This window comes from Neltuma alba, unplaced genomic scaffold, assembly GCF_004799145.2.
Source record: "Neltuma alba isolate B1F8T4 unplaced genomic scaffold, ASM479914v2 tig00011561_pilon, whole genome shotgun sequence".
Classification (NCBI taxonomy): Eukaryota; Viridiplantae; Streptophyta; class Magnoliopsida; order Fabales; family Fabaceae; genus Neltuma; species Neltuma alba.
The window spans coordinates 266,722-294,678 of NW_021636219.1; the positions used below are offsets into that span (position 1 = coordinate 266,722).

Here is a 27,957-nt window from a genome sequence, read left to right on the forward strand (position 1 = left end):
TCAATTAAACCCCTTTTTCCTTGATTTTTAATAAAATGATTCTTTCTTTAGAATCAATAACCTCTTGACGCATTCTTACATAATTGTTCATGAGGAATTCAAATATAGAATCAGATTTTTGAAAATCAAACTCCTTCCCTATGAATTCATCTTGGCCGAATAGGGGTATATAACTTCCAAAAATTCTATTTTTGATTCCAATGATTTTAAACATTTTCCAACAACATACCCCTACACAAAAACATGTTTTAAACCATTGGAATCATCAAATCAATCAAAACAATTTGCTTCTATATGAACAATGCTAGGCCGAATTGAAGCTCTAAAACCCTATGTGGATTTTCTTCTAAAACCAATCCATACACCACTTAATCTTACTTATTCCACTTGGTATTTAAGGTTTCTATCCTTCCTTAAACCTTCCATGAATACCAAAATTTGGCAGCATCACACTTGAATTTTTCAACTCAAAAACTCAACCAAAACTACCTTAAAGGTTAGGGATAGGAAGGCTTAAGCATACCTTGATGTTTTCTTGATGTAAGTTGGATGATTCCTTGCCTAAAACACTCAAGAATTTTTTCCAAATGGAGTTGGAGTTACAATGACAAAGTCTCCCCTTATTTTTCTAATTTTCCAACATTTATTTGTATTTTCTAAAGGGATATATATAGAAAAATCTGATATGCCTTCCCTCTCTCTATTTGGACAAAATTTCCCACCTCACGGGGGTTATGTGCCAGTCATCAAATGCTAGAAGAAGTCAGATTTGAACAAGTGGCCAATTACCAGATTTTTCCAAGCATTTATTCATGAATTTCACATTTTATTTAATAAAAATAGAGGGACCTGGAAGATGCACAAAATTGGACCCTTATTAGGCTCAATGTGATCCCCAAAAATGGTTTGGTCTGATCCAAAAAGCCGGGCCACAAACCCAGTATCTCAAACCTCAAAAAAATTTAAAACTTTATCGTTACTATTCACTAGTAACATTCCATAATTTTTCCAGACCTCTAAAAATTTATTTCTCTCCATGATAATTTGAATTTTAATATGTGGATATGATCTAAAAATTTTTAGAATTTTTCACCACCTCTAGGTATTTATTTTGAATTTCCTCCAATTAGGCCTCTATCGATAAATCTGAGAGAAAATAAATTCTCTAAAATTAATTCCTGAGTTTTCAATGCCTAAAACTAATTTTATAAATTCAAAAAAATATTTATATGAATTATCCATATTTTTTCTAAATTTATTGAGACCTCTGATGAATTAAAATAATTATTTTCCTCCAATTTTCTAATATTTTTCCAAAAACCTCTGTTTACGGGAAATTCCATAAAAATTTATTTTTACTGTAATTTCACCTTTCACGTCTCAACTGAGTTTCCAAAATCTCTAATTTATAATTTTCCTATTTTTCGGGAATTTTCTAGAATTTTTTTCAAAATTTTCCGTTTTGCCCTCTAGACCGATAAATTTAAAAATACTGGTTTGGACCCTTTTTGAGTTTCACACCATGCTTAGTTTTCTTAGCCAATGTTCTTTTCCTACTAGCCCTCAACCAAATTTTTCATCTCTTCTATCAATGCTAAATTTGACGGGATGTAACAGTGTGTTTATGTAGATTGTTGTTTTGGTGTTGTTGTGCATGAGGCAATTTGTTTGTAGTAATTGATCCTTGCTTAAGCTAGAGATAACTACTTTCCACTAATTGTAATGCTAGTATGTTATTTATGAGTAGTTTTATTGCTTTGGAACTATAAAAGCTATTTTGGTATATACTTGGAATTATGTTGATATATTGGAAATGACTCTATCTTGTGGGACAGGTTTTAAAAATGCAATCTTTGGGTTTTTGATAATATGTTATCATTTCAGACTTTAATTTGAAAATAGATTATGGAATTGGAAATTGACCACTTGTTGGATTTCTTGAGCATGATGCATATGTTAGCATTGGTAAGTGAATTGTGTTTATTACCGTCATGTGATGAGTGCCTCCATTAATGCATGATGGTTGGTTTCGGCGCCTCCCCCATAGTGAGAAAATGTCCTCCTTTATCCATATCTCTTAAAGTGAGGGATTGGCTTAGGTTTATCTCCCAAAGTGAGAGATTAGCCATTTTGGCTCTCGTTTCCCTCATAATGAGAGAATGTGGTCATTAGAATTACATCTGCATGATAACACTATTACATTGTTAAGAGACTTAGAATTGCAACTTGAACCTTGAGAACAATGATTTAAAACTCAGACTGGTACGGCTGATAACCACTGCGGTTCGTTTCAACTGGTTTGCTCACTTTATCATTTGAACCGTTTCTAGCAACTTCCAGCCACCATTTAGACTAGAAGCCGACATTAACCCGTGAGCCAGGACGGTTTTGTAAAAACCGAACGGCCCAACTGTCTCACACTAATGTTTGAAAAAAATAATCATCCATAATATCTAACTCATTATGCCCACTCAAGATTTGTGCCTGACATGCAGAAGAGAAGAACACCAGAGAAGAGAAAAGAAGAAGACAAAGAACTTATTAGAAGGAAAGAAAAAAAAAGAAAATCTAACAATAGGATCAAAACTAACATTATCAAAGAGAATGAGAAAAAAAATCTCATCAAAATTAAAACTTAACTCTATAAAGACATGCTCATCGATGCAAAGAAAAGTAGAAGAAAGACTGGGCCTTCAAGAAGAGTTATCGAAACCATTATTCTGTAGAAGCCATCTCTTGTTTTGATTTTTGAGTAGCACCCGATGCACCCTTGGGAAGTGGAACTAGAAAAGAAACCAACTCCTTGCTTGTGAGGGTTAAAAAACCCATCTGACATGTATCGATTGTAGTAAAATGATTTTGAAAAAAATTATATTAACAGCTGTAAATTAATTTATTTTGTTAATCTTCTATTAGAGCTTGCTAGTATTTAGTTAACCTTAGGTGTCCCACTTAATGACTTGTGTATATATACATATTATAGTATTATTTTTAATAGTAATAGTTACTTTATGCAAAAAGGAAATTCTTCAATTACCTTATTTCTTTTTACTTTGGTCACAGTTATGGTATTAAAATTTACTTTAATAATTTCATTGTTTTAAGAATTGAGAGTTGGGATTGATACTGTTACATGTCAGTTTGGCTATATTGATTCTTAAGTCATCTAATATTTTTATATTTATTTCAATATTTATATTATTATGTAGATAATATTTTTTATTTAATTATTATATTACCGATACGACCATTAGTCCGACCATAAGAATTGTGAATCGTTTGTTTCTCTGATTTGATATCCGGTCCAGCTTTTGAAACAATGCTTAAGAATAGTAATATTGAGATATGTGCATTATTACTTATTACTCAGAACCGTCCCACTTGACATCTCACGAGCACATATTAGTGTGTATAAGGAGCTGAACTGTTAGTTATTGAGGCTTATATCTCACCCTGTGGTTATTAATGTTTTCAAGTGAAAGTTCTAGGATTGTGCCACCAGGAAAGAATCCAAAGGCCTAAGCTTTTACAGTTTCTTATAATGCCTCTGTCTTTTTGTATGTGCTAAAGGGTTGTATGTTGCCACCTAGGGCCTCTTTCTTTTGCATACTTTATTGATTAGAGATTTAATTATTAAACTTGTTTTGTAGATTTCTAAATTGTGGATTGCGTGTTGGCCTTAGTTTTTTGCTTGTGATTGTTATGGAACTTATTAATTATTTATGATATATGATACCAACTATTCAGTATTCTATTTGTATTTTGGGCTTGGTAATCTGTTACTCCCCGGTTTGACACTTGGAGGCCCAATTTAAGACATTTAGAATTGTGTTAATTATGTTAATTAGGGGCCTATTTCTCATAACATGTTAGCGGGAATTAAATCCTTTCTAACATAGTTTTGTTTATTCTAATTACTCAAAATTTTTTATTCAAGAATGCTTTCGAAGGATGAGTTGCAAACTTTCTACTATGGTAACTTTATGTAACTGCTTTCCTTTTCTACTATAGTGAGATTTTAAATGGTTCTTAAAGTGAGTAGATAAATAGTTTTTGGGAGGTAATTTTTACATAGAACGTATAGATTGCATTGAATTTAAAAAAATAAATTGCATTACATGCAACTTATACAAATTTTATTATAGACAATTAATTAATTAGTAAAATGAAACTGACTATCCATGACTTAGAAACCGTACAACTTTATAAAAAAAATTACACGAACTTTCCTTTTAGTTTTACTTTCTTACGGATATAATAATTTTATAAAAAATTTGTTTGAATTATTTTGAAAATCCAGGAAAAAAAGTGGAAAACACTTCTTTGTTCCTACAATTGCGATCAATTTAGAATTATTAGGTCCTTATAATTTTTTCGTCAAGGATAGTTGTGATAAACTCTAATCAAATGTTGTTATAAAATATCATTATTACATCAATGATATGTGATCTCTAGGAATTTTGATCAAAATTAACTATATTCAAAAACGAGTTCTTTAATGAAAACAAAAAACACTACTTGAATCTTGACTCAAGTTGACTGTAATGTTAGATGGTTAAGTGATTAGTTTGTTATTAGTGATAAACACGTAGTATGTGGAGCACTAAGAGGGAGATTAACTTGGCCCTCCCCTCAACTATTACCCTAGAGTTTAGGATAAATCAACCTTTAGAAAAGGGTTTATTGTAATATTGATTTGATTAATACAAATTGTTCCTCATTTGCTTTAGAGGAAGTCTTTAAAAGGAACCAGGTGAGAGAGATTGTCATTGGGCTAGACGGTGTAGAGCTGGCTTCTTGTCTGCTTGATACGAACTGCTAAAAGCCCAATAACCAAATCAAAAGGCCTTAGATCATCCAGTTTGATTGGCATTGTGAATTTGTGATTGGCGGACTTAGCATGTTGTGTTGAAGTTTTTAATTTACTAACCAAGATTGGATCTAACAAAAGATGTTAACTCCTCGTGATAAATTAAAATTTAAATTCTTATTGGAAACTAGGTCTACATTTAGTACCTAACTATGTCTTGAATACAATTGTCTCTAATAAGAAAATACCTATACGTAACTCAAAAAAAAAAGTTTTCAATTTGATGAGTTTCATGCATTTTTAATTTTTAAACGAGTTAGTGTTTTGTTAATAAAAAGATCAATTTATAAAATAATTAAAAGGAAAATCACATCATGAATGTTTCGAAAGTATCAAAAGGAAGAGAGAAATTAGAAAACAAGTTCTCATTAGGAACATAAATACAAACAAAAAAAAAAGATAGGAGGGAAATAATATGCTGTTTCTGTGTTTCAATTTCTAAATGTAAGAGCTAATAAAGATGTTTGATTTAGTCTTAAATACGAGAAATCAATCCATTTTTTATCTCAAATTTATAATTTTTAGCCTAAAATCTCTCTATTAATTGCACATATATTAAAGGGATTGTTCATTAATGGATTAGTTTTCAATACAAATAATGAAAAATATGATAATTAATTTACTAAATTTTTTATTCTCTAAAATTTAATTATCCAATCCGACTGGAGGGACTAACAAATTGACATACTTCATTGTTGGGAGGAAAAAGGTACCGGAGAGCATTGGGTGCTCATCAGTTTTGATGAGCACCCAATGCTCATCAGATCTGGACGGTCCAGATATGATCTGGACGGTCCAGATTGAATTTTATTTTTATTTTTATTTTTTTAAAAATAATTATTTTAATAGGTATAGGATAAAAAATAAAGATAATCCCCTAACTATCATTCTTTAAAAATATTTTTTTTTATATTAAAATAATTATTTTAAAATATTAAATCTGGACCGTCCAGATTAGATCTGGACGGCCCAGATGGCTCATCAGGTGATGAGCACCGGGTGCTCATCACCTGATGAGCACTGTATACGGACCCAAAAGGTACACGTCATTGTCCAAAAAAAAAAACGTGTTTTCGGGTGACATGTCATTGCTGAAGAAAAAGTCCAGAAATAATTGTTTTTCTTTTGTAATTACATGTTTTTCAACCTAAATATTTGTCCTTGTTTAAAAAGTGACATTTTCTTTTTTGTGTGATTTGACTCTATTTATTTATTTATTTATTTTCAAAGAATATCAGTTCACCCACTGATATGCATATCATAAAAAACATTGTCACTTTTTTGTAATGAAATTCATCTTTAATTTTTATACCAGTGTCTTCTTTTCAGTATTCTAGGTTTTGTAATTAATGGTATTTATTCATTAAAGGTAGTACATAGTCGCGATATTGATTTACTGCCTAAAGTATAATCATTTTTATGATGCCTCATTTTTAATGAATAATTTAAATGTAATTATATACTACTTTCTTTTCTTCTAAATACTACGTCCGCTCCTAAATGTAAAAACTAGTTGATAGTATAAATTATATTATAAACTTAATCTTATATTTAAGACTAAACGTAATATATAAACTAAATAACTAATTCTCAATATACTAAAAAAAATTAGTTAAATTTGTTATTTATATATTAAAAAAGGAATACCATCTCTAATTATTTACATTAAAACTATCCTCTGATGAAAGCTATATCAATATATGCATTAAATAGAGGGGAAAATTAAAAAAAAAAAACCTTGAAATTATCATTTCCCAATTCAAACACTTAAGAATTAAAATGATAGAGAAAAAGTGGTGTCTGATATGATATTTTGTAAATATAGTTAAATAACTAAAATGCTTTATATTGTATTTGGGAAAAGAAAAGCTATCAAACTTGTCATTGTTAGAACATTCCTTGTCATTACTGTTTAGCACTTGTCATTGCTAGTTCATAACTTGTTAATAAATAACTTGTCATTATCAATACATTTCTTGTCATTTGCCATTTAACATTTGTTATTACCAGTTCAGAACTTGTTATGAACTTTATCATATAAGGATATTTTAGTCATTTAATTATATTTATAAAATATTATATTAGGCACAACTTTCTTCTCTGTCATTTTCAAATCTTAAGTGCCTAATTTGAAATATCATATTTTTCAACTTCTTTATTTGTCATTTTTCCTAAATAGAATAGTTTGAGAAAAAAATTATAAATTTGAGAGACAAAATAAATTAAAATCTTGTATTTAAATTTTAAATAAATTCCTTAATTAATTATTATATTTAGCACTAGAAAGCAGTATTATATCCCAAAAAAAAAAAGTACCAGAAAGGAATATATGGTATTTCAATTAAAAATAATAGATAGATTAGGAATGATAGCACTTATCAAGAGAAAACAAAGAAATCAGCAAGAAAGAAAGGGATGCGTGGTATTGTTTATAATTTATGATTGGCAAAAATTGCCATAAATTTTATTGTAGATATTTGATCATTTTTATTATTTTTTTCATATCAGATTATGTAATATTGACTATATTTTCTTCTTATTATTTAATACTAACTTTGGTCCTAAATATAATATATAATTTATAGAATAAATTATTTAGTGTAAATTGCACTACAAACTAAATTTTATATTTAGAACCGAAATAATAATAATTATTGTTTTTATTATTTTATTTGAGGACATAAAAATATTTCTAAATCATGAATTTACTTCTTAATATTTCACCTCCTTCTAACAAAGCTTCATGACAAAAGAATGCTAGTTAAGTATGAGTGGAAATATGACTTGCAGCTGTAAGGGGGGAAAAGAAAATTTTAAACTATGAGAATTAACATTCATTCTTCAAACAGATTATTTTAAGGGTTAATATATTATATATTACTTATTCAATCTAATTAAGCAACACTTAAATAAAAAATTAATGATTTGAAGCTATTAATTAGTTTTCAACAAGTGAAAAAAAAAATTAAAATTGGGACAATGGTAGGCGTCGTGTATTCCGAATCCTTGCTAAGAGAGATTTTCACATTTAATATCCGATAATATTTTAAACAAAATTGTCTATAATAAGAGGATGCATACCCCTAACAAAAAAAACTTGATATTGAGGAATGTATACATTTAATGGAATTCACGTAATTAATTATAAAACAATACCAAAAAACTTAAACTAAACAAATTTATCAACTCTAGAGATCTTTTTTATTGTGATGATTCGTTTCAATGCGCCTCTATTGACTTTTTTCTTTTGGAAATTTGGGGGACACATGGAGGGGTTATGGATTGAAGAAATAAAAGAGAGAAATTAAAGCAAAATGGTAATGATGAATGGAATATAAGATTGCGTTCTTTTTTAAGCACATTCTTACTTTAACGACTATTTGATTTTGATTTTGACTTCTTGTTCTTTGTCCTCGACTTTTGATGACGATGGCATTTTATCATCGAACCACCTCTCCCACTTTTACAAAATAAAATAACAATAATACTATTATTATTATCTTCTCCAATTTTCATTAAACCATCGATTTAATTCATTATTATTATCTTTTTCTTTTCATCAAATGGGGTGAATTGGTTTTCTTTGAATGGTTGAATGAGGATTTTTTTCCATTCTTTTTTAACTTATACTAAGTACTAACCAGGCTTTGGTTGAAAAAATGGGCAAATTAACTCATTTAGCTTATTTTTTAAATAGGTTGAGTTGTTTGAAAAGGGGTGAAAAAGAGGAAAAACAACACAAATGGACCTACCTCCCTCGCTTTTACAAAATAAGAACAACGACAACACCAATTTTTATTAAATCATCGATTTAATTCTTATTGTTATCCTTTTTCTCATCAATGGGGATGAATTGTTTTTTTTTTGTTTTTAATAGTTGGATGAGTTTTTTTTCTGTTATTAATAATAGTAACAAGGCTTTAATTGCGAAAATGGGCCTAATTCAACAGATTAGCTTTTTTCCTTTCCCAAGTGGATTGAGTGGATTAAAAAAAGGAAAAAAAACGAAAAGGAAAAACAACACAAACGAAAAATTGGTCAAATGTGACTTGGTCCGCTTAATCAATAGGGAAACAAGTTGCCCTAGTTTAGCATTTTTTGTTGCTTTTTTAATTTGATGAAAAATCACTTATGACTACGATAGTGGTACATGGATATATTTGCATATGGACTAGTTTATTTGGGTTATAATAATAGGTTTATATGGGTTAAATATGAATTTTAAAATTTGTGTAGTTATATCAATTTATGTCAAATATACATTCAGTGACTTGATGAGTTGGCAACTTGGCATTGTCTACATTTTTTTTATTATCTTTATAAATTTATGCAAAATTATGGTGGGTTGGCCAATAACCCGCACCTCAAACTATAGATTTCAAATTGCATTTGTTGTCAATATCTTAATTTGTGGTTGAAATGATCCTTCATTAAAATGGTTCTCTACATTTCATATTTTAGTTTCTTTTTTCTTATTCTGTTGAAAATAAAGTTTAATTGGTAAGTTGATGACATTGCATTAGAAATGGTAGGGAATGTGACGTAATTGAATGATAATTAAAGAGCATTGGCTTGATATATTATTATACAATCAAAAAATAAAAAGGTTAAAGTGCATCCAGTATCTCGAAATATTTTTTATGATGCATCTAGCAGCCAAAGTATTTTTAAGAAGCGCCCAATATCTTGAAGTATTTTTTTTGCCTTGGCACCAGATGCACCAAAAAATATTTTTGGGTTCTGGACACACGTAAAAAAAATACTTTAAGATGCTAGATACATCACAAGATGTTTCAGGTGCTGGATGCACCATAAAATATTTTAGAATGCTGGATATACCTAAGAAAATACTTTGGGGTGTTGGATGCATCTTAACCCAAAATAAAATTCATATTTTATCTTAAACTATAAAAATAAATGTGAAATAAAAAAATTTACTCTATGTAAGGACCGAAAAAGGAGGGTATATAAATCCAAATATTTATTCTTTAGAGACAGGTGTCTATGTGTTGATGCATGAACATCTGAATTTTACTTACAAACCTAAAGGTATATAGACTTACATGATTTGTTGTAATATAAATGTTGTAATTAAATTTATATTGGATTGCTTCATTATACCAACCAAACATCATGAATTAGCAAAATATTCCTCTCGTTCTTAATTAATGTAAAAGTTACTTAATTAGTTTGGATAGGCTAAGAAAGCAAAATATGTTACTTGATTCTTATAAACTTGACATGAGATCTCTTTAAAATATATATATGTAACATTATATTATATAAGTTTATAAGTTAGATAAATTAATTAGAAAAAAGTGAGAAATATAAAAGATAAAATGGATGAAGATTTTGTATTTAGAACCAAAACCAATTCTCTAACTAGATTCTACGTTTAATTGAACTAGTACAATAAAATTAATTACATTTAATACTGAGGCATTCAATTGAACCAAACATGTTTTTTCCCACAATGACAGCATTTTTAAAATAAACTATTTGATTGATAAATGATATAATACATGTTAGTTCAGATTTGAGCTGGATCAGACCCAATAACAAAAAGTTCTCTCAACATGCATTGTTTTCTTATCACTATTATTTGAATATTTAATTTGTGGCCTTTTTTATTATTGTGATAGATCATGGGTACTTTTTTATTTTTTATTTTTTTAAAATACATCTTTACATATGGAACTCAGCCACAAAAAGAGGGCGGTGAATGGAACTATGGTTCATAATTCATACTACTCCGGTCTTAATTCATACTCAGTCATAAAATGAGTCTTCTGTTTAGAATTGAAAGAGTATATTGTAAAGAAATTTAAGTCCAAGATGCTGCAACTTGCGCCAGTGTTTCTTATTATTACATTAGAAGGACATTGGTCTTACATTAGAAAACATTTTACATAAAAATGGCAATTAAGACTCTATGGCTTACCAAAGGTTTATGAACGGGACTATTGTTTATGATAATAATTAATGTTACCTCATGCCCTTAATATAAAAATTAGCCGACTAATTTGAGTATATTAAGAAAATTAATTAAGTTAGTTATTTGTAATAAATATGTGTAGTCTTACCTAAAATACTCTTACTAATCAAGTATCGTTTGATTAAATATTTAACATATGCAACTCCATACTACAAGGACTACCATAGGAAAAATGAATAATTATGAAAGACAAAGTAGATTACGGTCTTATTAGAATCAAATTAAAAGTAAAACTAACTTCTATATTAAAGATCAGAAGTAGTATTGACCCATAATGAAACTCTAAAATGCCAAAAAAAAAATATTATCCACGAAGCTATTTGCCATTTCAGCTTTGAAAAATTGTGAATGCCAATTTTTTTTTTTAAAAAATCGACTAATAGGATAAATAAAAGCCAATTTTTACATGCACTAATTGAACATAATTTTTTATAAAATTATCAATTATATAAAATCGACAAAAATTATACTGTTAAAGTTGGCAAAATAAATTTCAGGGAGTGCCAATTTGCAGGTGTTTAATGAGAAATACGTGATGGTTGTGAGTTTAAAACTGACACGTATTTTGAAAAAGATGACGGTTGTCAAAACAAAATCATTATATTTTAGTAAAATCAAACTTTTTTTAAGTATACATTATTAGAATTTCAATACGTGACGGTTTCTATGAGCAAAACTGTTACAAAATACTCTTCCAATCCTTAATATAAGACATAATTGTTAAGTTAATTTTGGTTCTAAATATAAGATTTATTTCTCATATTTATCGATTTGTTTTAAATTACCCTCTCTGAATACTCCTACAACCATAATCAAGTAAGTAAGAGAGGGAGAATATTAAGAAAGATGATTATAGTATTTTAGGAAAAACATGTCATATTTTTTATAATTAACTAACTTACTTAACTTCTTTAATCTAATAAAATTAGTTAAATATGTCTTATATTAAGGAGCGGAGGAGTATAACTTTTTTTCTTCTAAAACTGCTGATATTACAAAATACAAAATAAAAAACAAATAAAACATAACATGAAAAGGAATGATAACAGAAAATGCAAAGAAACTCGCCCTAAGCGTCTTTACTGTCATCCTCCTTCTTATTATCACTAGAAAACAAAAAAAGATCTTGGGAATCATTTTTATAAACCCCAAGTTTCTTAGTCACACTGTTCATCTTCTTGTCTTGGGACTAAACCAACTCGATGAGTTTGTTCTGCTTGGCTGCTATGCATGGCGCTTCCTCACGTAGGAACTTCTGATAAGCCTTAGTCAATTCTCTAGTGACATTCACCAAAACCTCCACTTGATAGAGGGTAGCATTAGCAGTTGTGCTAGAAGTATCATTTCCTCGAGTGTTTGGACGACGTGATTACTCCAGTGTTGAACAGTAGAGATGAAAGCAATGAAATATAATATAAAAAGGATTGAGGCTTATATAGAATTTCGAATCAACGTAACGGTTTCCAAAATTAAATTTGAAATTAAAACACAGTAGATCCTTAAGAAGTGGGATCACAGTAGAATAATTTTATGTTGAGAACCATCACGTATTGATTTAGTTTTCCTCTTATTAAAATTAAAATATGTCAAAAATAAGTGACAGTTATATATGTTAATTGTCAAGTATTTGTTACAGATTGTCACGTATTTGTTACAGATATTTGGTAGTTGTTTTTTTTTTTAACTGTCACTTATTAGTTCACACGATTTTCGCCTCATCATATGTGACGGCACTATGTTCAAACCATTATGTATCAGTCATCACATATTTGAAAATCGTGAAATTAATCACTATTAGTTTGAATATTTAATTTGTGGCCTTTCTTACTATTGCATTAGAAGGACGTTATTTCACATGGAGTTAATTGGCCTCAGCATTATAAACATTTTACGTAAAGTTGGTAATTAAGACTCCATAGCTCACCAAAGGTTTATGAGAGCGTGACCCTTATTTAAACTAATAATATAATATTACATCGACCGATAATGAAGCTTTAAAATTGGGGAAGAAATCATTGACGAAGTTATTTGCCACTTGAGCTTTGAAAAATTGTGGTGCCAAATTATTCAAAAAATCAACTAATAGGAAAAATAAAAACCAAGTTTGAGATGCATATAGAAAACACAATTATAATTGAACACACTATAGAAACATATTTTTTCTAATAATAACTACTCTGAAAACACAGGATGCCTCTCTCTCTCTCTCTCTATACGCACATATGTGAGATGTTAATTAGCTAACCATGAAAGAAAATTTCAAGCCATCATAGAGTATTTGCTTTCATTAAGCGTACGAAATTAGTTTATTGGGATTTGACCTTTCTCTATATATCTTGTAGATTTATCAACATCAAACTTTGAAAGAAAAACACATCAAAATTTGAAAATATATATTTTGTATATACTAAAATTTACTTACTCATGGTGGATTATAATATTCATTCCGATCCTCAATTTAAGAGCTAATAATTTAATTTAATTTAATTTTAAATATAAGATGTTAATCCACTTTTGTCTCAAAAATTTATAATTATTTTTCCTAAACTCTCTCTATTGATTGCACTTATGAAAGGAGTATTCCAGCAATGAAAATATTTTTTTAATAAATAACTAAGTTAACTAAATTTTTTAAATTATGTATCTAACCCATACATTTAGAATCAGATGCAGTATTAAAATTATTAAGGAGAACAAAGAATCAAAGGGATTAAAGGGATCATGCATGTGAGGCATGAAAAGAAAAAGATTATGTGATGATGATGGTGATAAAGCAAAAACATGGTAGAAAGATGGGACATATATAAGAATCCAATAATAAAAGGGAAAACTTTTTGGAAGTGGGGATGCACTAAACTAAACTACTTAAGAATGTGTCATGTGAGTGAGTAAGTGGAATGAGGCATGCACTTGAAATGGCACCGCCGCATGATGCTCCCTTACACTAACTATTAAAGTATTCCGAGCGTTGGAGGCAAAACATGGTTGTTGGTTATCCTAAGAAAAAGAAAAGCTTATCCCACCACCCCATCATTATCTTTCATGCCCCACCTACCTAACAACCTTTATCATTTCACTGTAAATTTGACATACAAATGGTACTGAATTTGAGAAATGAAGTAATTAAGAATTAGTTAAGGGGTTTGATTTGATCTAAATATGAAATATTAATATGTTTTATTTCTTAAATTTATAATTTCTTTTAAAAATTTATAATACCTAACGCTCCTAGTGAAACAGTTCAGAGACAAAAATATCCTTTCACCCAAATTTAAAATATGATAAGAAAATTTTTGCAAAGATATGCACTAAAATATATAATTATTTTGGCAACTTCATCGATTCTTAAACAATATTTATTTTAGATAAGGTTAGCAACCACAAGGGGCGAATTGGGTGTCTCACAAAAAATTTCCCCACTTTTTTCCGGCCAAAACAATGCAATAATAAAAACTAGACAAGCATATTGATATAAAAGATGAAGTGCTTATTTAAAATAGTGATAGGATTCTTTAGAAAGAGCTTAAACCACTAGGCTTATAGCTAATAGTAAGTCACTTGCAGCCATTACAAAACACTAGACTAATTTAGTTTTGATTTTTTTTCCCTTCTCATGTCGTACAGATTGTTAATTTTCCCCAACAATCTTGTTCAAGAATACATCACATCGAGTATTTCTCACAATATAAAAGAATTGAATGCTTATGAAACTCTAAGAAGTGAATGATATATTTAAAATATTAAACAGAGCAAATAGAGTTTTTAATATAAGAAATTAATACAAAAATAAAAACTAAGAATTTTTTTCCAAACTTAATTCTTACACCAACCAATCTCTGAGAAAGTGATATTTATGGTTTTTCAGAAGTTCTATCCATTGAAAACACAAAAATAATCATTGAAAATAAAGAGAGATTCTAGTATGAAAAAGTGTCATCTATTGTATTTAATGCTTGTTAGAATTCTTGTTAACATAAGCTTCTTACAATGGGTTAAGCATCTGCTCCTCCGATATTTAATATATAACATAATTGTTGAGTTAATTTTAATACTAAATACAAGACTTATTTATCATATTTATCAATTTTTTCTAAATTACCCCTATGGATACTCTCTCAACTATAATCAAGTAGAAGAGAAAGAGAAGATATTAACGAAGATGATTATGATATTTTAGGAAAAATATATCATATTTCTTATAATTAACTAATTTACCTAACTTCCTTAATCTAATTAAATTAGTTAAATAGACCTTATATTAAGGATCAGAGGAGTATAACTTTCAGTTCTTAATATAAGAATTAGTTGGGGGTTGGGTTTGGTCCTAAATATAATATTTCAATCAATTTTATTTTTCAAACATATAATATTTTATTTAAAATATTTGTATTAATTATAAGGCGTTCTCAGCAAGGAATAGTTATTATACACATGATTAAATATGGTAGTTTAGAAAAGTCACCACACATTTATTATAATTAAGCTTACTTACTGCTTCCTCCAATCCTTAATATAAGAAGTAGATAAATCAAAACTAGAAGTCAGAGGACAATATATTTTATCAATAGGGTTGGATTAACAAAAGAGTTAGTTACTCACAAATTAATATTTGAATTTTCACGGTAAGAGGTATTTACATTTAGTTCTTTATAGTGCATCAAAATGAATGCTGCCCAATAAAAATATTTGCATCTATAAAAAAAATATAAAATACACAACAAAGTAAATCATCCAATTCACAAGTTGTTTTTCACTTTCTATAATACACGGGCAAACATTTTGACTTGTTTACCAACAACTATAAATCCGTTGCTAACTTTGAAAGGGACATCTCTTTGTAAACGAATTCATTTAAAAAGGGAAAAGCTTTTGCTGCTGCATTATTGTCACCTAATTCCTTTTTTCTTTAATAGAAGAAAATTTTTGTAAGTATAGGATACTACCTCATTAGTCTCCACCGGTTGTCGATTATCAGAACAGAAAAATATTTGTCATCATTAGAGTAGAAATAGTCTATGGGTGAACTTTTCATGATGAAGGTAAAAACTTTTCTTAAGAAAAAGAAAGTAGCGAGACTTGCTTGTCTCAACGTTCGGCATATGATAATCCTTTTTCTCTTTTAACTTTTTTTCTTTTATCTTAAAGGAGATTCTCTTCATAAAAATATCAATCAATTACTATACTAATAAAAAGATGAAACAAACATGTAATAATGAGGAAGCAATTATGATGTGTGAAATTTTTTTTAGATTAAGATCTCATTAAGATTATATATGATCAATTATAATAGTTTGACTGATCATTTATCTTATGTTAAAGAAGGGGGCCATGAGTTCTTCACTTTAGATTCACAATCTGATAATGACTTGTTTCCCTTTTATGCGGCATCGTGTGTGTTATTAATAGTGCTTTCTTACCATACTTTTATACTCTTTTTGTGGTTAATAATCAATCCAAAAAAGTCATTGTTATAGCAAAGTATATATAAACATATAATGATTCAGTCTCCCCCATACACTTGGTATAGTACAAAAATAATGATGAAAATTGTACAATATATTAAAAAGATTTTGTTTTTATTATACTTTATATATATTAGTATCTTATAAAAATATAATATGACGTAAGATATTTGGTGTATATTAAGCTGTGTATTTCATTATGAGAAAATGACAAATAAAGACCCCTAATATGTGACATGATTTGGGACCCTCAATTTGAAAAATGGTAAATAAAGACCCAGTCCCATATTACAAATATAAAATCTTGATGAAATGTCTGAAATATCCCTCGACCAAGTGACAAGTTGACTATGGGAAATGACAATTTCACTTTAGCGAATGACAATTTTAGTAGACCAAATCACAATTTGGCTGAGAGTATACCAAATGACAAATTAACTGTAAGAAATGATAAGTTCATTTTAGTGAATGACAACTTCAGTAGACCAAATCATACTCGCATAGCTGAGGGGTCTTTATTTGCCATTTTTCCTTTCATTATTCCCCCTATAGACTTGAATCCATTAAGGGTAAGAAAATTTTAACTTCTTTGGGTATTTTCTTTTGGATATCACTATGTTTTCCTGTACAACACATATGGGGCCTATTTGAATAGTAAATGAAAAATACTTATAAAACACAATTCAAATAAATTGAGACAATTTATTTTACATATTTATCTCATATTCTGTAAATGATGATTGAAAAGTTATTTATAAACTATTCTAAAGTCTAAACGGGTCCTTGATAGAATTATATCAAGCTCTTTAATTATACTTTATATAGGACACATGACAAAGTGTAATCAACGATTAGAGAACTTGACATAATGTTATAAAAAACTTTATATTTATCTAAGAGTTATCATTTTAGTTTGTTTATATATATATTGTTAATAATTATATGGATTTTTAATTTGTCTCTAATAAAATATAAAGGCTCTAGAAATTCATATATTTTAAAAATAATAAAATGATTTACTTCATATTTTTTCCGATATAATACACTTAATTTTGAAACGTTACGCTAAAAATTAAGAAAATAAATTATATTCGTGGAGGCACAAAAATGACATGGAGAATTACTATGAAGGGTAAAAAAAAAATCACAAAAACACATTAATGATAAGTTAGCAACAGTACATTTATTAAAAAGAAAAATAAAGTACACTGGAGGTTGATCCGATGAAATGTTAAAATATGAAGAGCACACGTCTATGCATCAATGGACATTGAAAAGACATATGTTGAAAATATTACCATCCAGGGACCACTTGTCTTGAGGAAAAACATATTTTCACATTAGTATTTGAGGTCCCACGGATGCTTTTAAATCTTTAAAAATAGACCAAGAATGTAATTTGATCAAAAGTTATTTAAAAATTAGGGTGAATAAGAGAAAATTCACTTGCAGTTTTAATTACATGATCATGATGTATTAAAATAGTTTTTCTATTATAACAACAGAAAAGTAAGTTTCTCTATAATTTATTTAACCGCTATTATCATGTTGGTTCTTATAGTTTGATCAAATTTTAACTATGTTCTCTACAATTTTTAAATAATTGATTTTGGTTCTTGTAAATTTTATAAACACTTGGTCCAAGTTTAACAATTGGTGTATATAATTTTAAAGAGTTTTAGTTTTTGACCCTATATTCAAATTCAAACCAAATCTTGATAAAATTATAGGGACCAAAACTAAAATTCAATTAAATTGTAAGGACCAATCCTAATAATACTGCTAACTCTTCAGTTAAACAAGGTCAATAGATCAAAACGAATTTTATGGATAGAGAAAATAAGTCAAGAAAATTGGCTCCGTTTGAATTTAATAATTAAACATCAAATGGGACATAATTGTTAAAAATTAGAATAAACAAAACCATACTTAACTCAAGTTTTATATATTCATTTTATCAAATTTTCCTGTTACATATAGTCATATGCTTTATTTTTAAAATATTATTATTAAACTATAAGCCCAAATGAAAAAAAAGAGAGGACGAATTGGCATGTGGTATTGGAAAACTTGATAATTGACATAATAGATATAAGAAACTTGATTTAATTATTTTATATATATGTGCTGAAAATTATTTTTTAGTACATTAATGGACTAATTTGAGAAGTAAATTATGCTAATAACAATTTATTATAATTTATCAATTTTTTAATATTTGATATTAATACTAAATTTTGAGCGTATGCCGATTGAATTGAATTAATTTTATTAAGTATGAGAATGTTAATGCTCGTTACAACACCGAGGCCTTCATGCATCATTCAAGTCATTTTCTCAATGTCCCTGTTTTTTTATTTTGGCCAGACTTAATGTCACATTTTGTATATAATTTATTAATTAATATTTATTATGAAACTACCAATTATTATATTCTAACGTGTGTGCAAATCACTAGTTAATAATATCCACCCGTGACACAGCACGTGCTAATTAACTACCCAATTTTGCACGCATAATAGCTAAAATTATTTCCCTAAAAATACAAGCGATAAGTTATTTTATATAGAATTTATTATTCCGTGTAAATTTAAATTTCTAACAACAATTTTTTTCTTAAATGGAACATAAACTTTTTTTTTACAATTATTATAAATTAATTTTTCCATTTCATTTTAAGTCCTATATATACCCATGTTGTTTCCATGTTGTTTCATTATTCACATGTATATATACCTTAGTATTTAGGAAATGTTAATGAAATTTTTATTAAAAAATGGAGAAATTAGGTTGAAAGTTTTCAATTGATTGTCTTTCATTCTTGATCTCACATATTTATTAAAATGCTATAGCCCCATTTAAAAATCTATTTTATTAAAAAAATGAATTTATTAAAATCTCTCTGTCTCTCCTCTCAGAATGAAGCAGTTGATTGATGTTTTCGGCGTATTACTCAGAGTATAAAATCTAGTTAATTTGTAAATTATGATTAATGTTTTTAATGAAAGTATTTATTGAGTTGGATCTGGAAAATTTAATAGGACAATGATAAACTTACAACTGAAAAAGTATTTCTAAAATTATTTACAAATTATCTATTTTTAAATATTTTTATAAATGCTAAAACTTGAATTCACATTTTTATTCATGGATCAATCTCTATGAGCAAAATTTAATCTTGGTTCTATGTATTGTACATATACGATTCGATCATTAGAAGCAAAATTGTATATAGCTATAATAACTTAATAAACCAAAAAAAAAAAAATACAGAAGAAGACATGTCTTGGCTTTTTGGTGTTTTTAAAATTTTGAATATGCTTTCATTTGATGCACTCTTTATTGAATAATATTCCCAAACGATGTCTGAAATTTTATTTTTTTTATTTTTATCCCTCTTAATTATATATTATATCATTGTATTAATTATATATTGTTTACAGATTTATTATCTGTAATGAGTCTAAACTAATTTTTTGTCCAAACAAAAGTTTAAAATAATTTTTTAATATTTAATAATTATAAACATTAATAAGATATTCCTACTATTCAAGTCCCTGGTCCAAGGTGACTGAAAAATGAAAATTACTCAGCTAAAGTTTATTTGACTACAACTTCGTAACGTAACTCAGAAAAGTGAACACAACACTCACATGAATGAGATGAACAGAGTCCACAAAGTGACAGCCAACAACTCAAAAAGAGTCCAAAACGAATAAAACCAAATAAAACGGTCCATTCTCTCATCGCACTATTTTTTCTTCTGAGAATAAACAAAACGTTCAAATTCACACCTCCCAAGAAGGTTTTGCAGATTCTCTACACTTCTACTCCAGCTATTAATACTCCCTGGCACATACTCTCTCTCTCTTCCCCATCTCTCTCTCTCTCTCTCTGTTTCTCAAAGCTTTTCCGTTTCTTCTCTCACCAAAAGCAAGCTGCTTCCGTTGATTTTGTTTCCGGGTTCACTCTGTATTCCCGAATCTGGATTCTGGAAAGGAAGAACTGGGCTAAGGGTTTTCTCTCAGCTTCAGATAAAACAGTCCTTGGTGAAATTGACAACAAAGTTTTTGTGCTTGAGAATGGAGTGAGAGCCACTGAAGAGTTGTTCTCAGTCTTCTGTTCATTCTTGTGGAGGCATTCGATTTATTGGGGTTCTTTGTTTTCGTTTTTTTCCCACTTAAAACCCAAATGGGGAAGATTTTTTGGGCAAATATAATAGTTTTGTTTTGCTTGGGGGTGTTTCTTGTACCTTGCTTATGCCAGGACGATTCAGATGAACCAACTACGGCTGTGTACATTGTTACTTTGAGACACACTCCTTCTTCTCATCACTTCAGCGAGTTCAGAGTTGGTAAGAACTTCGAACATGGTGCTTCAGAGAGAACTACATTTCACAAACCAAGGTACCCTTCTTTCTGAAATTTATATTACAAGATTTACCAAAAGGGGCTTGGACATTGATTTTCTTTCTTGCTTTCCACCTGTTCGATCTCTTTTTTATGTTGTTGATTAGTCTCTCTGTACAGTGCTTAATTTTTTTTATTGATTTCTGTGCTCTTGTTTCGCACTCTGTCTTTCTTTCTAGAGCAAATCGAGGTATTTCACGCTCTGTTGGATTTCTTTTTAATCATTGAGGCTTCTTGAGGAAGTCGATTTTAGCATAAGAAGTGGATTTGATTTTGTTAACACTTGAATGATAGTTTATGAACTATAGGAGGTCATTACCTGAATCCTTGAGTATGGGATACTCATCGAGAATTTGTTGGATTCGGATCATGAGATTCGCTACTAATGTTCTTGGTGCTTTTAACCTTCTGTTCTGTCGCCTCTTTTTCCTTTTTTCGTGACTTTTGTGAAATGAAGTGCCTTAAATTGATCGATTTGCACTTTTTGTTTTATATATATTTAGAAATATTTCCAGGAAGCACAAAAGATTTGGCTCTCATATCGCCAGAGTTCACGATTCATTGTTGAAGAAAGTATTGAGAGGGGAAAAATATCTGAAGCTCTACAGCTACCACTACTTAATCAATGGATTCGCCGTGCTGGTCACCCCGCAGCAGGTTTTATATGAGTCAATTCTGATCAAAATAATTAAGAATGGTGTTTTTGTTCTTTGTAACATAATATATATTTCGTTTCATATGCATTTAGTTTACTGTTTTTCTTTTGTGCTCATTTGTTTTTAAATTCCTTTTCTTATTGCTGTCGCTGTTATATCTTTAACGTTTGAAATCTCTGAATCCTGCAGGCAGACAAAATAGCAAGTAGAAGAGAAGTTTCGAATGTGGTCTTAGATTTTTCTGTAAGAACCGCAACTACCCATACTCCACAATTCTTGGGTCTGCCACTGGGTGCATGGTCTCAAGAAGGCGGGTTTGAAACTGCTGGAGAAGGAGTTGTTATTGGGTTTATTGATACCGGAATTGATCCAACACATCCTAGTTTTGATGATAGGAATTCTGAACATCCGTACCCCATTCCTGCTCATTACTCCGGCCTCTGTGAGGTTACTCGAGATTTCCCATCTGGTTCCTGCAATAGGAAGCTTGTTGGGGCCCGTCATTTTGCAGCATCTGCTATAACCAGAGGAATATTTAATTCATCTCAAGACTATGCTTCTCCTTTTGATGGTGATGGCCATGGCACGTGAGTTTTTGTCAAAATTCCACTGTGATTTATTTATCATTTATGTTTCTTTGTAGTTTGCCATGTTCCATGTATTAATTTGATGCATGATGAGAAAATGCCTTTTTCTCAGTTATCTACTGACCTTTATTTTCTTTAGAAAAGGTATCATAACTTTCACTCTATCTGTTCTTCTGTGCCATCCTTATGATTTTCAAGTATTTGTACTCTTAAGCTTCTGTTCTAGATTTTGTAAATTAATGGATATTCTTTCCCTTTTGTTTGAGATTCAAGTGTTGAAAGTTAACTTGTATTTTCATGCGAGGCTGTAGATTATTTATTTCTTTGGATGAAAGAGCAATTGATTATCAAAATATTGCACTTCAAAAACATAGATGTTAATTATTCTAATTGATTTTCACTTATCTTTTTATTGGATGGCTGTTCTGACCCCTTACACGTCTACTATTTACAGGCACACAGCTTCTGTTGCAGCAGGAAACCATGGAATTCCAGTGGTAGTTGCTGGTCATCACTTTGGAAATGCTAGTGGGATGGCTCCTCGTTCACAGTAATTAATTTTGAACTTTATCTTTGTTACAATTCTTGTGGCTATTATCGTCAATCATCAACGTTTGGAGTCCCAATATATTAATCATCACCAATAATTAATCATTAGTAAGATCTATAGCAAGCTGCATTATTCATATAGTATGTATAGTACGGTTCATTTCTTGGACTCTATGCAAATGCATAGGAAAATATGTCTAATTATTGTTATACTTATTATGATGGTGATTGATAATCTAGTTAATATGTTAGTGGAATCCTCTATGATAACCTAAAGAATTTGCTGCTGGAGTGTTTTTATTGCGGGACTGAGCATAAGTAATACCACATTATATGTATTGTTTTGCATTGTACAGATTAATTGGACATGTCTATGGTTTCATCTTTTTATTTCAGAGGTGTAATTACCACTTTCTCTGTTTTAGTTGAGATGGGATTTTGACTTGTGACTTCTTTTCGGTCCAAGAAAACTGAAGATGGGACATACTTTTCTCAAACAATTTCATGTATTAGTTAAAGTAGTATAGTACCGTTCCTATTTTATAATTAAATCTTGAATCAATTTTAGGATTACATATTTCAAATTGAATAGTAATGGGTTTGTTAAAAATTAATAGACACTTGAGGTTATGAAAATTGAGAGGGAATAAATGAAAGCTCCCCTTTGAAGAGAAAATGCAAGCCAAGCTGGTCAGAATCAAGGAAGAAAGAAGGAATTAGTTTGAGAGGATGAGACAGAATTGGCCAAGAAGCAGAGTTAAAAATTTGGGGAAAATTCGGTGAAAATACCTCGAGAGTTAAGACATGGTGTAGTAAAATGGGAAAAGAAAGACTCAGTTCCTTTTGCCTCTGACTGGAGGTGTGCCCCATTTGGAAGAAAGAAGTGAGGACCCTATCTTGTGCTTTGTCTGAGAACTTAGGCTGGCCATGAGTGTCTCAGCACCTTTTGAGGTTGACTGGCTTTATGTATTGGATAAGTCAGGGTTCTTTCCTTCTCACTTTACCTTATTCACATAATCTTCCCTATGTTACTCCAAATTTTTTGTCTTCTTCCGTAAGCCTTTCCTGTGGCAAGAATTTGTCATGTGCACTGTGGAGTGTGTCGTCCCCCATAGAATTTATCTCCGCATAACTTGATATTCTGAGAGTAACAAACGAGTTCAGTCATTTTTATGCTATCTGACTTCGAAAAATTGAAAGGTTAAGTAAACATTGTATGAAAGGATTTTTATTTTTAAAAGAAATTGGAGTTGCATGTATTTCATGAAAGTGTCATAAGTTTTCTTTCTGTTATTGTAACATTTAATTTGCACTCCAATATTTTCCAGCATTGCTGTTTACAAGGCATTGTACAAGAGTTTTGGAGGATTTGCTGCAGATGTTGTTGCGGCTATTGACCAGGTACATTATACATGGCTAGGGATGAAAATGACACATTGTTGTACAAACTATTTATGTACTAGGATGTTTGGTGATATTACGTCAGAAGTTGACGTATTTTTTCTTTCTATTAGTCATCTGACCTGGTTCTTTCATATTCAATTTTGAATAGATTTCTGGTAAGGCTTAAAGTAATTTGATTGATTGTTTACAGGCAGCTCAGGACGGGGTTGATGTTGTAAGTTTGTCAATCACTCCTAATCGGCGTCCTCCCGGTGTGGCAACTTTCTTCAATCCCATAGACATGGCATTGCTGTCAGCTGTAAAGGCTGGTATTTTTGTTGTGCAAGCAGCAGGTAACACTGGACCGTCACCAATGAGCATGGCCTCCTTCAGTCCATGGATCTATACTGTTGGTGCTGCCTCTCATGACCGAACATATGGCAATGCCATGGTTCTTGGAAATAATGTGACCATTCCAGGAGTTGGACTTGCACGTAAGTTTTTTGTATTATCCTAGTCTTATTTGCTAACTTAACTTCTGGACCAACTCCCATGGGAAACGAAATTTGGCCTGAGTCTTCAGAACCAAATCTACGTAAGCTCATTGATTGGATTTCTTCTTTGGATTCCTGTTAATACTACCATAGGTCTTCCAATGAGTCTACCCCATAGATTCCCATTGATGATCGGATATTCTTTGATTTTTGAATGGTTTTAACATTTGTCTTTAACATAAGAATTATTAATTGATCATGAGTGTAGAATGCTTATGTGGATCCTATTTTCCATGGAAAATAAGAAATTTCTGCATAGGATAGCGCTGGAAATGGTTAAAAATTCTCTTGGGGATTGTCTTTGTTTACAGTATACGCGATTCTAGAATGGCAATAAAAAAAAAAAAGAAGAAGTAAAGAACTTGTAAATTATTTTAAGGATTATTTGAACGGGAGAAACAATTATAACTATGGAAGGGGTGTATGCAGACGCATCTCTACAAAAGTGGGTTAAACCTTCTGTTGGAGTCAGATGATAATGAAAATGTTCTGTACAGTCGGGAATCTTATAATCTCAAGAGATACAGTTGTTCCTGAATGTTTTCTTGTTAAGAATTCTACCGATTCTCTCAAACATGGTTCTTGGTTTTGCTATGCAGATATTTTTATTGTATATTTGTATACTGTTAGTGGTTTATGTGATGTTCTCAAACATCTGAGATCTAACTTCGATAGTGTCTAGACATTGACCAACCAGTTCCTGTTGTTTTAAAGGATATATTTCTTTTTGGTCCATTATGTTATGTTTTTCAAGTTAATCCATTACTTTTGGCTTAATTTGTAACTGATGGGATTGGTTTATTACCTTTCATTTTCCTAATATGTTTTTTTCCTTCTCCAGCAGGAACAGATGAAAACCAAATGTACAAACTGGTTCATGCCCGTCATGCTTTGAAAAATGACTCAAGCATTGCTGGTGATATGTATGTGGCCGAGTGCCAAGATGCAAGTAATTTTGATCAGGATTTGGTGAAGGGTAACCTCTTGATGTGTAGCTATTCAATACGCTTTGTGCTTGGCCTCTCCACCATCAAACAGGCGTTAGAGGCAGCCAAGAACCTTAGTGCAGTTGGTGTCGTCTTCTACATGGATCCTTTTGTGATTGGCTTTCAGCTTAACCCAGTTCCATTGAACATGCCTGGCATAATAATTTCATCCACAAATGATTCCAAGGTTCATTGCTTATTCATTCTCATTTCTCGTCCTTAATTCTTGAATATATTGTGTGTGTGTGTGTGTGTGTGTCCTGTTGCCCTTGGGCTCGGAATTGTATGAAACCGTTTTTATGCACCTTATGTTATGTCGGAATCTCAGTTGGCTTTCACCAGTTTGTTCTAACTCGCATGCTTATAGGCAGACTTATGCACAACTTGATGCTTACTTTCTACCTGTTATTGACAGAGTTTACTGCAATACTACAATTCTTCATTGCAAATAGATGAAATGTCAAAAAGGGTCACTAAATTCGGTGCCGTTGCTACTATCTGTGGTGGACTAAAAGCAAATTACGGTATTGTTGCTCCAAAGATTATGTATTATTCTGCCAGAGGGCCAGATCCAGAAGACACTTTTCCTCATGAAGCTGAAATTCTGAAACCCAACTTGGTAGCTCCTGGAAATTTTATATGGGCTGCCTGGAGTTCCCGTGGCACTGATTCTGTTGAATTTCTTGGTATGTAATAAGACTCACAAATTTCAACCGGAATATATAAATGTAGGAAAGTTTTAATTGATTGTTTCGGTCTCTATTACATCATAAGCATGACCTCTCATTAGACTAACAAAAACATGACATGGAATGTGAATATCAGGTGAGAATTTTGCTTTGATGTCTGGCACAAGCATGGCTGCTCCTCATGTAGCTGGTCTTGCAGCGTTGATTAAGCAAAAGTTTCCTAATTTCAGTCCTGCAGCCATTGGATCGGCATTGTCCACTACAGCTACTCTCTATGACAGAAGTGGCGGGCCAATAATGGCACAGCGATCTTATGCCTCCCCTGAGCTAAATCAGTCTCCAGCAACTCCATTTGACATGGGAAGTGGATTTGTTAATGGAAGTTTGGCATTAAGTCCCGGCCTGATTTTTGATTCCAGTAAGTTACTTGATTAGCATTTTCGACATCAAAACACAGAAATGCATTTGCCATGTTTAAATTCAATGGAAATGGCATGAAAAATCATTGATGGTTTTGCTTAGCTTGTTATAAAACATGCATGCTAGAATAAGTATATGATACTATTCCTAAATTTGTTCATTTGTTACTAATCAGGGTGTTCAGTAAGATCATGATGGGATGTACTTGGATCTTCAAACAAATGCGTTAAGAAGTGCTAAATTTTCCTTTGATAAGTGTTCAGTGTTGATAGTTGAGGAATCACTTCTTGTGGAAAAAATTACATCAGTTGAAAACTATATGCACCAAATAAATTGCACCAAAGCCAATCCAAACTCGCCAGATTTCAACCAAACTAGTCTTACGTTTAATTAAAATTGGGTTTGGTTAGATTTTGGGCTAAAAAATCCCAAAATCTAACCAAATTGAACTGAGCCTGCGAACACCTCTAGTTAAAATTCCAAGTATCGAAAATTAATATATTTTAAAGCAGATTTGGCATCTACCTATTCTCTGAACTTAATTTTTTTTCCGCAGGTTATGATGATTACATGTCATTCCTATGTGGTATAAATGGATCGGCACCAGTGGTGTTGAATTTCACAGGCCAAAACTGTGCTGTTTACAACTATACTCTTTATGGTCCTGATCTGAACTTGCCTTCCATCACAATTGCAAGGCTAAACCAATCAAGAGTGGTGCAGAGAACAGTTCAAAACATTGGTGGGAACGAGTCTTACAGCGTTGGATGGTTTGCTCCCTATGGGGTTTCAGTGAAAGTGTCTCCAACTCACTTCTATATAGGCAGTGGAGAGAAGCAGGTCTTATCCGTGTCCTTGAATGCAACAATTAACAGCACTGCTGCTAGCTTTGGGAGGATTGGACTGTTTGGAAATCAAGGTCATGTTGTGAACATTCCTGTCTCGGTCATTGTTAAGATTTATCAGAATCTTACTATGAGCTAACCCTTTGTCTCCCTAGTTTTTGAGTTTCCTCATTTTGAATTTTTTTTTTTTATCATGCAATTTTTTCATTCATTATCATGTAAAGTATTTAAGAATGTGGTTGTAAATCTATAGACGTATAATCATTAGTAATAACGTCTGACACCTGAGTTCATCCATCACCATTAAGAGTTAGCCTTTTGGTTTGGATTCCCATGGTCAATTCTATTCAGTGTTGTTACTCTTAATTACAATCCCATTGTGACAGAAAGCTCACATTGTAGTAGTGTGTGTGTGTGAGAGAGAGAGAGAGAGAGATGATCGATGTAGGATATGTTAGTGAGATTTTTGATGCAGGGTGGGAGAGGTGAGAGAGAGAGAGACAAGAGGGGGGGAGAGAAAGCAAGGAGGGAGGGGGAAATTAGATAAGGGAG

The 27,957-nt window shown here is 30.7% G+C and overlaps 1 protein-coding gene and 1 long non-coding RNA gene across 3 annotated transcripts; one reads left to right on the forward strand and one right to left on the reverse strand.

Annotated features, from left to right (window-relative positions):
* On the reverse strand, nucleotides 1-21,828 carry LOC114714988 (uncharacterized). The gene is made up of 3 exons (XR_003737510.1): nucleotides 21,767-21,828; nucleotides 8,351-8,357; nucleotides 1-12 (listed from the first exon to the last, which is right to left on the reverse strand). It is a non-coding gene; the product is annotated as an uncharacterized LOC114714988 (long non-coding RNA).
* On the forward strand, nucleotides 20,248-27,718 carry LOC114714987 (subtilisin-like protease SBT2.3). Of its 2 annotated transcripts, none has more exons than XM_028899776.1 (10): nucleotides 20,248-20,733; nucleotides 21,240-21,393; nucleotides 21,582-21,979; nucleotides 22,434-22,529; nucleotides 23,857-23,929; nucleotides 24,123-24,405; nucleotides 25,307-25,638; nucleotides 25,867-26,137; nucleotides 26,277-26,558; nucleotides 27,117-27,718. In XM_028899776.1, the coding sequence occupies exons 1-10, from the start codon at nucleotides 20,519-20,521 to the stop codon at nucleotides 27,542-27,544; spliced, it is 2,532 nt and encodes an 843-aa protein (XP_028755609.1). In that variant the 5' UTR covers nucleotides 20,248-20,518; the 3' UTR covers nucleotides 27,545-27,718. The 2 variants fall into 2 exon arrangements, with proteins under 2 accessions (XP_028755609.1, XP_028755610.1); XM_028899777.1 differs by having other exon boundaries at nucleotides 21,252-21,393.
* The last annotated feature ends 239 nt before the right edge of the window (nucleotides 27,719-27,957 follow it).

Excerpts from the sequence above, each read along its gene's own strand:
- LOC114714987 (XM_028899776.1), top strand. The coding sequence starts at position 20,519 with ATGGGGAAGATTTTTTGGGCAAATATAATAGTTTTGTTTTGCTTGGGG. Across the intron at positions 22,530-23,856 it reads GGGATGGCTCCTCGTTCACA|CATTGCTGTTTACAAGGCAT; the intron begins GTAATTAATTTT and ends AATATTTTCCAG. Across the intron at positions 25,639-25,866 it reads CATCCACAAATGATTCCAAG|AGTTTACTGCAATACTACAA; the intron begins GTTCATTGCTTA and ends TGTTATTGACAG.